Raw genomic sequence first — 13,307 nt, forward strand, 5'->3', positions numbered from 1 at the left:
GTTATTAAGGGTTAAATGAGTTGAGGGCTTTTGAATTTGATATGATTTCAAGAAAAAAAAAATTTGTAGGTGTTGTTCTTTATTCTATTTTATGGACTATATGTTACAATTTAATTTGAGTACCCAGAATTGGTGTACGATTTTGTTTTTTGTTTTACTAAAGACAATGAGAGATGGTGTTTATGATTAGGATGCTCAAGCTATTCAGTAGCCTGATTTGGCCCAGCTGCATAGGTACAAAAGCTATTACATTTGTGTGCTCAAGATCCTAAAATCCCATTTAATACGGTAAGACATGCAGTTGGAAATGAGTGGGGTAAAAACATTAAAGAGATGTCACTTCAATTGCACATGTACATTATTCTAATACAATTGTTAAACCATATTATACTTCAGTTAATTGTTTAATTATCTGGTATTTTGAAGAGATGTCACTTCAATTGCACATATACATTATTCTAGCGCCTCAAATCACCTTAGACCAAGCTGTTAAAGTGAAAAAACTATGATCTATATATTTTATGAAAACTCAACATTTATTTCCTCTACTATAAAAGAAAAACAATAATAACTAGGGAAGAGGCATGTGCGTTGCACGGGTGAGATATTTTTTTGTTGATGTTTGGTGGGTCACGAAAGTAGGATGCAATAGTTGGTTGTGTAACACCCATAAAATTCATGCCAAATTTAAACTTTCAAAAACATTTAAAATACCAATAGTTATTACAAAAAGGTTTCCAAAACAGTTTCATATCAGAGTTCCCAGAAATCATAATCATCAATCGAGGAAAGTGTACGGTCACGCCTTCTCCTTCCCGCGGTCATCCGCCAAACCTGAAATAATAATCGATAAATGTAAGCTCGAAGGCTTAGTGAGTTACCACCAAAATACCAACCTCATATAACCATAATCATATCATATCAACAAATACAGAACAACCATGCATCTCGAGTCTACAGTGTGACTGGTCCGCCCGCACTAGGCCTTCAGTCCACCTGGTCCACTCTCTGAGTCTACAGTATGACTGGAACACCCGCACCGGGCCTTCAGTCTATCTGGCCCACTCTCCGAGCCTCGACACGTCTGGACCGCCCTCTCGGAGCCTTCAGCCTATCCGGACCTCTCGCCGGGCCTTCGGCCTGACAATGTACCCTTCTGGGTCTGCAGTCTATCCGGTCCGCCATGGGTATGTTGGCCTACAGCACAAAGCAGGACCCGCTTCAACCCAACCCCAAACAAACAACCATGTGCACATATAACAGATAATCACGTAACAGTCCATATATAACAAACTGATCTAACAGATCATATAGCATAGCAACATCCTATCATGGATATCGACCTAACAGATCACTAACATAGTACCATCCCATATACCAGGATACCGACCTAAACCAGGTCACTAACATAGTACCGTCCTAATTAACAGGATGCCGATCTAACAGATCAATACGCATATGAAACCAATACAAGTATACAATCCGAGAAAGGGTCGGCCTTGGTGCCTTAGACCCTGTTGATATAGTGAGGATAACTCACCTCGAAATGCCGATCTGAATCGAAAAAGCAGATTCTCGAACCACCGTCTCACCGACAATCCCAAACTATCCAAAATAGCAAATAACAAGTCAATAATGGGAATATGAATTTTGACCATGAATTCCTTATAACAATAGCCCAACTTTCCTTCCCTCTAATTCGGGTCAAGGTCCAATACCAAACCCATGATCCATAAGTCCATATGACAAGGCCCATCATTGGCCCAATTTTCTAAAATGGGCCCAACTACCTAATTGGGCCTAAATTCAAGATCCATTACCAAGACTTGGTCCAACACACCATATACATAGTGTCCAGCCAAGGCCTAAGTCCAGCTAGCCCATAAACAGCCCAAAACTTAAAGCCTAAAATCAAAAGCCCAACAGACGACGTACGCTGGGCTTGCTCCTCTGGTACGCGGGGCGTACGTCGACTCATGTTGACTGGAAAACGGGGTCGTTGACCCTGTACGCTGGGCGTACAGCTTCCTACGCGGGGAATACGCGGACTGAACAAAAACCCACATAATTGCTTAATGGCTTAAGCACTTAAGCCCAAACTTCATATCCATCGACCAAATATGCCTAGGACTCATAAAGTCTCGAACTTTATCACTTTGGACCTCCAGAAAGCTCTTAATCTAAAGTCTTAATCCATTAAGACCTTCCTAATACATGCATGGGACAACTTAAGCCATTGGGACCTCATTTTTAACACTCAAAACCCCTCCAAGAGTCTGAAAGGACAGCTCATCTCGTCCAAATCATGACATGCACCATTTTGGGACTTTTGGGAAAAGAATTCTTCTATAAAGCTAAAATGACTAGATCTATCTCATACAAGTGTAAAGTTCCAAGCTTTTTACCTTCTGAAGCTTCTACGGTACAACACAACTTCAGATCTACAAGCCAAACTTCTTCTCCAACTCCTTGATGCAATGACTCCACCTTCAAGAGCTCAAAATGCACTCTAAATCACACTCACACACAAAACTACGGTTTGGGGACATTTCTGGAAGATGGAGGCTGAGAGTAATGAGAGGGAATGGACCATAAGGATGTTTATATAGCCCCCAAGTCCGATTATTAGGGTTTTCCATCTTTTATGAGTACGCCCAACATAAGCAAGATTACGCCCAGCGTACTAGGGTGCGCCCTAGTACACGCAACGTACCCTTATGCATGCGTAGCGTACTATTCCTGGTCCCAAATTTACAATCTAGCCCTTAGGCTCTTCATGACTTTACCCTTCCATTCCCAGGGACTACAAATGGCAAAACTTAGGATGTTACAACTCTCCCCCACTAAAATTCGATTTCGTCCTCGAAATCATTACTTACCGTCCTTGGCAACCCGACATCCTGAAGGGCACCTCCACCATTCGAACTCATAATGACTTCCCAAGGTGAGCAACCCAACATAATTCACTACCTTGAAGACACTCAATTCATAACCTCACTAAACAACCAATCCCATCACTCTTAAACCCTAAAATATGAAATCCCGAAACCGGTTCGTCTTCCTGACAGGGCTTATCTACAGATCTGTTGTTACTTACATTCCACTGGTCCCTTAGACTGATTAACCAACTCCTGTTAATTCGAGGTCCCCCCCCCAGAAATGGAACTGCAGGTTTCCCACTGTTATGACAATTAATGCTTCCATAGATTACCAAACTAAGATGCACCAAGCCTTCGACATGACTGGACCGCCTCTCAGGGCCTACAGCCTCCCCGGACCGCTCGTTGGGCGTTGACCTGACTGGACCGCCTTACCAGGCCTTCAGTCTAATCGGACCATCCTGGTCCGCCAACCCTATGCCCCAACTCTACTTTTCTCCTGAACCTTTCGTGCCTACGACTCTCCGTTGGTCTGCACCTGGTATCTTGGCCTACTGCATATAGCAGGACCGCCTCACTTCACAATATCCACTTGTAGAACAAGTTGATATACTATATCATATATATACCCGGAACCTGATCATATGACTATCTAAACCCACACAATGATCTACCACGCATATAGAGTCTTCAGCATGATGGGACCGCCTCACCAGGCCTTCCGTCTATCTGGACCACTCTTTGAACCTTCAGCATGTCTGGACCGCCCTTCTAGGCCTTCAGCCTGTCTGGACCGTCCTCCGAGCCTTCGGCCTGACTGGTAAGCCTCACCGGCCTTCAGTCTATCCGGACCGCTCTAAGCTGTTGAGCATCACCCTCCGCCATCCCCTTCTCGGTGACCCTTCCCATACAGACTGTTCTTACCCACTTGGGGTTCCGAACTTCGGATCCATTCTACGGACCATAACCCTGGCCTAACCCTAGGCTTCATGTCGATCGTCCACCCACTCGAACATTGTGGCCTGATCCCTAACCTGCGTACCTACCACATGCGCTAAGTAACCCGCATACTTGTTGAAAGTACTATCTAACCCTCGGCATCTAACAGAACCCTCCATGATCGTTGCCTCATCAGAGAATTTCCAATTCTCCCCCACTTCGGACACTAGCTACTACCTGCTGATGGCGAAACCGACATATCTTATCCGTCCGTATTGGGTATTATCATCCTTATCCATGGATCGATTAACCCTGGAGTGAGCAACCTCCGCAGAACAACCCTTCTATCATGGTGCAACCAAACTTCAAAAGAAACCCGAGTCTCAACTGAACACTTAGGCATCTTCAATTTGCAGCTACTAGCCCTGGAATAGAGATCCTATATCCTAACTTCTGATCACCAACATCCCTGGATACTAACCGACTATAACCCCTCGATACTAAATTCCTCAAATTCTCCTATGTTGCTATGACATATGCATAAAGAGATGGAAGAGAATTCACAATATCATCATAATCAATAAGATAAAAGATAGAAACATACCAGCAGCCGCATTTGGTGCTGTCCCGGTCTCCACTGCTGTAAGATGGAAGGCACGTCCCTGAGCCCTCGGAGGCTCTGCTCCACCCTGACCCCGGCCAGTAATCCTCAATGTAGCCAGCGTTGGAGCCTGCACTGGTCTTGCAACCAGCTGTAGACAGTTGGTCCTCACGTGACCAACCTGATGGCAATGATAAAAAATCCTCATGTCCTGAACCGGGGCCAACTGGCGACAATCCCTCGCATAGTGCCCCTCCGGTATGACCCATCCCATATACCAGGATACCGACCTAAACCAGGTCACTAACATAGTACCGTCCTAATTAACAGCATGCCGATCTAACAGATCAATACGCATATCAAACCAATACAAGTATACAATCCGAGAAAGGGTCGGCCTTGGTGCCTTAGACCCTGTTGATATAGTGAGGATAACTCACCTCGAAATGCCGATCTGAATCGAAAAAGCATATTCCCAAACCACCGTCTCACCGACAATCCTGAACTATCCAAATTAGCAAATAACAAGTCAATAATGGGAATATGAATTTTGACCATGAATTCCTTATAACTATAGCCCAACTTGCCTTCCCTCTAATTCGGGCCAAGGCCCAATACCAAACCCATGATCCATAAGTCCATATGACAAGGCCCATCATTGGCCCAATTTTCCAAATTGGGCCCAACTACCTAATTGGGCCTAAATTCAAGATCCATTACCAAGACTTGGTCCAACACACCATATCCATAGTGTCTAGCCAAGGCCCAAGTCCAGCTAGCCCATAAACAGCCCAAAACTCAAAGCCCAAAATCAAAAGCCCAATAGAGGACGTACGCGGGGCGTACTCCTCTGGTACGCGGGGCGTACCTCGACTCATGTTGACTGGAAAACGGGGTCGTTGACCCTGTACACTGGGCGTACAGCTTCCTACGCGGGGCGTACGCGGACTGAACAAAAACCCACATAAGTGCTTAATGGCTTAAGCACTTAAGCCCAAACTCCAGGTCCATCGACCAAATATGCCTAGGACTCATAAAGTCTCGAACTTTATCACTTTGGACGTCCAGAAAGCTCTTAATCTAAGGTCTTAATCCATTAAGACCTTCCTAATACATGCATGGGACAACTTAAGCCATTGGGACCTCATTTTTAACACTCAAAACCCCTCCAAGAGTCTGAAAGGACAGCTCATCTCGTCCAAATCATGACATGCACCATTTTGGGACTTTTGGGACAAGAATTCTTCTATAAAGCTAAAATGACTAGATCTATCTCATACAAGTGTAAAGTTCCAAGCTTTTTACCTTCTGGAGCTTCTAGGGTACAACATGACTTCAGATCTACAAGCCAAACTTCTTCTCCAACTCCTTGATGCAATGACTGCACCTTCAAGAGCTCAAAATGCACTCTAAATCACACTCACACACAAAACTAGGGTTTGGGGACGTTTCTGGAAGACGGAGGCTGAGAGTGATGAGAGGGAATGGACTATAAGGATGTTTATATAGCCCCCAACTCCAATTATTAGGGTTTTCCATCTTTTATGAGTACGCCCAGCGTACACAAGATTACGTCCAGCGTACCCTTATGTACGCACATCGTACTCCTCCTGGTCCCAAGTTTACAATCTAGCCCTTAGGCTCTTCATGACTTTACCTTTCCGTTCCCAAGGACTACAAATGGCAAAACTTGGGATGTTACAGGTTGGTTCTGAAAGTATGATGATTAAAAATGTATTAAGGTAGAAGTAGACGTTGCAATTATTAGAAGTTTATGTTATGTGCGAAAAAATAAAAATACAATGCTATCATGGACGATACATCACTATTTTCAGTAAAAAAAGTACAACTACGTTGCTATTACATGTTTCTAAACCAACAGTAGTTCCAGAAATATCCATATGGTTTCCATTTAGCATAGCATCAAGTTTGAGAGGGATAAGATTGTCCTTATTTTAACCATAAACACATATAAGTCATTAGTTTTTAGGTGACAATTGCAAATCTTACGTACATGATTCTAGAATTTATTCTGAACTATGGGTTGGGTGTATATCATAGTAAAAAAGGGTAAATTGTGAAAACAACAACGTACTTACATTGCATCTTTCTATGATTATAGGCTGCGTACTTTATTCAAAATAAAAAATTAGCAACCAACATACATGTTTTTTAATGATTAAAGAAAAATGTGGAACATGAATAATTTATAGGTGTTAGATGATGACTTGGAAACAACCGTGCCATGCCATGCTTTTTATAGCCTTTAAGGTAGTCGAACGAATATCTTAATAGCAAGGGAAGGGTCGGAAGATCCGTAGGCCCCTGCAAAGGATACATATAAACATTCTATAGTAGAAAAAGAGTTTTCCCTTTGGATATTGCCTCTTCAGGCTCCATTCCAAGTTTTATGCCAAGTAAAATCTGCAAAAATTAAAAAAATCAAAAAAATTAAAAAACAATTTAAAAAAAAATCATAAAAGATAATGATTATTAGGAAAATTGATAAAAATCTATATAAACTTGTAAGGCTTAAAAAAATTAACAAAAATAAAAACGATAGAGAGCCAAACAGTTTTATGGAAAGGAACCTTACCTTGCATATGTGCCTTCATCTTGTGATAGATTATGAAGCTTTAGAGAGCATTCTACGTTGCCCCAAAATGGGACCGGTGAATATAGTACTAAGCACTGTGATTATCTTGACCAAATATGTAATCACTAAAATGTCTAGTATGCAAAGCAGAGTTTTTTGTATTCTTTGCCCAACAATAGGCCATATGCTTGTTGTAGGGTTTATGGAAGCTCTTGTGATTGGCCCGCAATCAAATTTTATTATCAAAAATGAACTTAGAACTTAAAAGCGTCTTTAATGGAGAATTGTTATTAGATTAGTGTTTTAAATTTATATTAACAACATAAAGTGTTGTAAAATTATGATCCTATTTGAAACGTATAGTGAATTGGTAGGCATTACGTAATATATAAAAGCATTAGTTTTAATCAACATGTTGCTAATCTGATGTTGCTTGAAGATAATAAAATTACAATCCTAGAATAAAAATGCCACTAAGGCCATGTCAATTTTAATCAAAAATGACGTTGGTGGCGTATTGAAGACGAAAACGACGGATGAAGCAGAAGCCAAGGCAATGCAGATTCGATGAAGGAGGCGCTGGAGAAGGCGCGATGATGCTTCACAATCGATTGCAATTATTCCTTGAGTATACCACATGATTCGATCTGAAAATGATGGTGGAGAAATAGGGGAGGCCAGTATGACTGGGGAAAGAAGATGGAAAAGAGGAATCGAGAATGCCTATGGGCTCTATCTATGTCCTCTATGTCTCAATTTCTTTCAAAAGAAAGAGAAGAGAATCAGGGGAGTGTTTTAAGCTGTAAAAGATGGAGAACATTGTAGGTGAAAGGTGGGATAAGGGTTTGAAACGGTGGTGTTGAAGAAGAGTGCCAAGTGTTACGTAGCTGGACTAAAATCCTTGGAGCTTAGAGGCGGTGGAATTCTGTAAGTAATAAGTCTAAACACCAAAAGTTTTTAATTTATGAGAAGTGGCCAAAACTGCCAATATCACAAAGAGTTGTGGCCAAAGTGTGAAGTAAGTTTACTGTTGATAAGTCCTTCCACACAATATATATATATATATATATATATATATATATATATATATATATATATATATATATATATATATATATATATATAAGTTCAATTGAGAAAATAAAAAAATTTGAAAATGATGGAATCATTCTCAGTCAATCATTTATTTTTGCCGCAAAAAGCTCTGACGTACAGAGCCAACGGATGATGAGTAATATTCATATACGAATATAAATATAAGAGCATCTCCAATGCTTAACCTATGCTATGACCTAAAAAAATTGCCAACTAATCATTCCACTAACTTTAACCTCTAAATAAATAACATCTCTAATGGTTAACCCATTCCAATAGTTTTTTTGAAAATTTTAACTAGTCTATCCTTATCTATCTAAAACGTTTTTTAAACTCCCTCATTTAATTAGTCGATTTTTAAACATATATTATATATTAAATGTCACAAATAAACAAAAATATAAATATAACTATGTTAGGTTTTTGTTTTATATACATAAAATACGAAAAAAAATAATATGCCATAGTTATAAAAATAAAAAAATTATTCAAAATGCTATATAATTGATATAAAACTTACATTTTATAAATGAATTGTTATTAAATATTTAATAGAAATAATTAATTAGTATATATATAACAAATATTTAAAACTAAAATATAATTAAGGGGCAAAATTCAATATGATTAATAAATGAGGGGTTAAAGGTATTAAACATCAAACTATACTGACCACTCACCGCCGCCATATTCATATGTGAATAACCACTTCTGTTATACTTATGAATATACATATTTTGTATTCATATATGAATATAGTTATACATATGTGAATATTAATATCCGTATACGTATTTATATATAAATATGACATGTTTTTGTCCGTCCGGTACACTGAAATGTTTAAACGGCAAATTCAAAATGAGTGACTGAGATTCGTTCCCTCATACTCAACTTTTTTTTCTTAATTGAACCCTCTCTCTGTGTGTGTGTGTGTGTTTGTGTATATATATATAGTCTTCGTGTGTGTGGATAATAAACTTTTAGCATTGTTTTTAAATACCATTACCACGTGGCTATGCAATCTTTATAGTCTTCGTGACAAGTATAATGATGTGGATAAAAACAGTCATATTAGAACATTTAGCAACCACACTTTAACCGTAAAAGGAGGCTTTTTTTTTATTATCCATTCAAAATCTACAAAGTGAGAATGTTAGATTAAGATTTGAAATTAGGGTTATATTCAAGAAGGAACAAATTACTTTCATTATTTATTACAGCTAAGTATTTTCATTTCATTATAGTATTGTGTTTTAAAAAAGAAGATCTATACAATTATTTAATATTATACGTTTAATTTTTTCTTATCAAGACACTATACATTAGAAAATCTACTCGGTTATAAGATGAGACTCGATGTTATATATCATGACAACAAGCATGAGGAAGTAAACGGTGTTTGACATTAATTTTTCAACTTATAGGAGTTTTAAGGATGATGATAACTATTTTCCGATGTAATCGAGTATCATTAAACAATCAGAATAGTTGATACCCATTGCTTTTCACATAGAATCCATATTTTGTCAATAACCAAACGAAAAACCTCTTAGTCAACTTTTACTGGGAGCTTATAAATTGTAAACCTTACCTTTCATTCAAAATCCGAAATCATCAATCTCTTCTTTAACTATTTACAAGTATCAACACACACCAAAGAGAAGCAAAATTCAAGTACGAGTAGGTTCATACTTATAAAGACGAAAGTATAAAGCAAAATAATCCAGCAAACTTGCCATTGTCATCAAAATCACCCCTTGGGAAAAAAGACAAGGGGAATAGAAAGAAATAGAAGAGAACTTAAGTACCCTTATCAATACAGAATTATAGAGCTAAATTGCAATGTAGTTAAACATTCTTACAAAATTATGTCTCCGAGTTCAAGTAGACCACTTCTGCTTTTGGTGATGCTCAAGGGAAGCGCATAACATCCTTAGAGATGGCAAGTATTTTTTTAGCATCAAGATCTCCACTTGTTGTGATGGTAAGCTTCTCGAGAGAAGGGGAATGAGCAAGAAGAAGCTTTATAAAAAGCAGTTTTGGTTTTGATCCTTCTAAATATGTTATCTCAACAGTTTGCAACTGATCCAATGTACAATCCAAGCAGTTTGGGGATTCCAAATGATTTGAAGCAGGTCCCACATCTACTCGGGGATCCTGAAACAACACCAAAATGCAACAGCAGTTTAGCTCCGAACTCTTGTATCATGTAAGCAAAATAATTATATAATTTTAGCACTTGCTACTTTACCACCTGCATGTCCAGCATATACATATGCAGACTTTCCAGATTGGGTGAGTTTCGAAGCAAACAAAGAGCAGCATGAAGTAGATCCAAATCACCAAGTTGAAAAAACAGCAACCAGAGACATTTTAAACTACTAATCGGATGTGGAAGCAATTTAGGAATCATTTCTGCAGCCAAAAACTGTGAAATGAAAGTTAGATTTTAAATTATCCGATAAACATGAGAATTACATACCCCTCTGAGCAAAATTCAATTGAGGAAGAGCATAAAAAGTTTACCTTAACAAAATAACTGTCGATACCAAAGGTTCTAACTGTGGGCAAGTTACTAAAAATTGTGGCCAAATTAGTTTTTTCAGCTTGTTCATAATCTTGTATGCGGTTCTGCAAAACAATCACAACCTCAAAAAGGCATGGACTGTCTAATAATTGGATCAACATGGCATCAGGGCAAGTTAGGACTTCCAAATACTGCAGTTTTGTAGCCTTAATATTGAAATTGTAAACATTTGTGCAACAATACAGGGACAACTTCTTAAGCTGTGGTAGGTTGACCTTAGTTCCACACAAGCTAGCCCCAAAATCAATATCCTTAAGAAAAAGTTCTTCAAGATTGAGAAATCCTTCAAACTCAAGTGGCTTATAGAAACAGTTTTGTGTTAGGATCGAGACACGAACACGAAACTCTCACTCTCAGCTCACGAATTATAGAAAAACAAGAACACAAGGATTTAAGGTGGTTCAGTCTGATGACCTACATCCACACACAATGGTAACTAGGAGTTTTTATTTCTTCTTCTTTTTTGTGTGTTATCTTAAAACTACAGATAGAATACAATCTTAAATAAGATTGAATGGAGAAAAAGAAAATCACAAAACATGGTCCTTAAGAACCGGGTGACCATTCCTTTTTCTTTTTTGACTAACTTTTATGTGGACCACTTTGACGTGGATTCACACTCAACAATCTCCCACTTGAAGCCACAGAATAATCTTCACCTGTGCTTCAACTGTGCATCCTTATTTCGGTAAAACACTTTTGATCTTGACTCCATCCTATTTACCCGTACTTCTCTTCAATTATCCTGAAGGCCAGTTGAAGCTATGCAAAGCTTCAACTTCTCTAAGGTGACAACCTTAGTCAACATATCAGCTGGATTTTCAGTTCCTTTGATCTTATTCAACTTCAGAGTGCCATCATTAATTCTTTCTCTGATGAAGTGATATCTCAGCTGTATGTGCTTTGTCTTCGAATGGAAGACGGGATTCTTTGCAAGATGAATTGCACTTTGATTGTCACAAAATAATGCACAATCATCTTGTTCTTTGCCAAGTTCGTTGAGAAAATTCTTCAACCATATAAGCTCTTTGCTTGCTTCAGCAACTGCCATATACTCTGCTTCCGTGGTTGAAAGGGCAACACTTTTCTGTAGTTTGGACATCCAACTTACCGCAGTGCCTCCCACTGTAAAGACATACCCTGTGGTGCTTTTGTATGACTCTTTACAACCACCAAGGTCTGCATCTGCATAACCCCTCAGAATGACATCTTTTCCCTTGAAATGCAATGTCATCTTTGAAGTCCCCTTCAAATATCTTAGCAACCATTTAACTGCTTCCCAATGTTCTCTCCCCGGATTAGACATAAACCGACTAATAACTCCCACTGCATGAGCGATATCTGGTCTTGTGCATACCATTGCATACATGAGGCTACCAACAGCAGATGCATACGGAACTTTAGCCATTTCTTTCTTGTCTTCATTTGATTTGGGTGACTGAACTTTAGAAAGCTTAAAGTGACTTCCCAAAGGTGTGCTTCTGATCTTGGCATCTTTAAGGCTGAATTTCTCTAACACTTTCTCAATGTACTTCTCTTGAGAGAGTGTCAAAGAGCCATCTTCTTTGTTTCTGGAAATACTCATCCCGAGTATTTGGTTTGCAGCTCCCAAGTCTTTCATCTCGAATTCTTCAGACATTTGTTTCTTTAACTTCTTGATCTCTGACATGTCTGAACCGGCAATCAACATATCATCTACATAGAGTAGTAGAATGATATAAGAACCCTTAAACTTCTTGATGTAACAACAATGATCATTGTCACATCTCTTGTAACCAACTCTTCTCATGAAGTTATCAAACTTCAAATACCATTGTCTGGGTGCTTGTTTCATACCATACAAACTCTTCTTCAATTTACACACCAAGTTTCCTTTGCCTTTAACTTGGAAACCCTCTGGTTGTGTCATGTAAATGTCTTTTTCTAGGTCACCGTGTAGAAAAGCTGTTTTGACATCTAGCTGCTCTAGATGCAAACCTTCTGCTACTACAATATTGAGAACAAGTCTGATAGTGGTCATCTTTACTACTGGAGAGAATATTTCATTGAAATCGATTCCCTCTTTCTGTTGAAAACCCTTGACTACTAATCTTGCTTTGTACCGTTTGGTACCATCATGTTCATCTTTGACCCTGAAAACCCATTTATTTTGAAGAGCCTTCTTCCCAACTAGAAGTTTTGTTAAGTGCCAGGTGTTGTTCTTCTCAAGCGACTTCATTTCATCTTTCATTGCTAGCTCACACTGCAATGAATCTTTCAACCCTATAGCTTCAGAGTAACACTGGGGTTCACCATTTTCTGTTAGGAGAATGTAGTTAACAGATGGTGAGTATCTTTTTGGTGGTCTGGTGACTCTGGAAGATCTTCTTAGTTGAACTTGAGGTGTGACTGGGGACTCTGGAGTTAGAGGACTGGTTTCATCATCTTCAGAATCATTACTGGAATTATCCCCTGAGCTCCCACTGTCAGTTGAGTCATCCCCAGATTCAGGGATTTCGACTGAAGCTTCTTTCTTTTTTTCATCATCTTCAAACTCAACATACTCCTTCTGAATTTCTGGACTTTTGTTGTTTCTGTCTTTGTATAACTCAGTTTCGTTAAAGGTGA

At 38.9% G+C, this 13,307-nt stretch overlaps 1 protein-coding gene across 1 annotated transcript; it reads right to left on the bottom strand.

Annotated features, from left to right (window-relative positions):
* Positions 1 to 6,768: 6,768 nt before the first annotated feature.
* LOC145122447 (F-box/FBD/LRR-repeat protein At1g13570-like) lies at positions 6,769 to 11,415 on the bottom strand. The gene is made up of 6 exons (XM_079058050.1): positions 11,360 to 11,415; positions 10,640 to 10,931; positions 10,368 to 10,541; positions 10,043 to 10,270; positions 9,922 to 9,945; positions 6,769 to 6,843 (listed from the first exon to the last, which is right to left on the bottom strand). Exons 1-6 carry the CDS (start codon positions 11,413 to 11,415, stop codon positions 6,769 to 6,771), a joined length of 849 nt encoding a protein of 282 aa, XP_078914176.1.
* Positions 11,416 to 13,307: the final 1,892 nt, after the last annotated feature.

This window comes from Lactuca virosa, chromosome 1 (assembly GCF_052849685.1).
Source record: "Lactuca virosa cultivar CGN04683 chromosome 1, Lactuca_virosa_CGN04683_v6, whole genome shotgun sequence".
In the NCBI taxonomy this organism is placed as follows: Eukaryota; Viridiplantae; Streptophyta; class Magnoliopsida; order Asterales; family Asteraceae; genus Lactuca; species Lactuca virosa.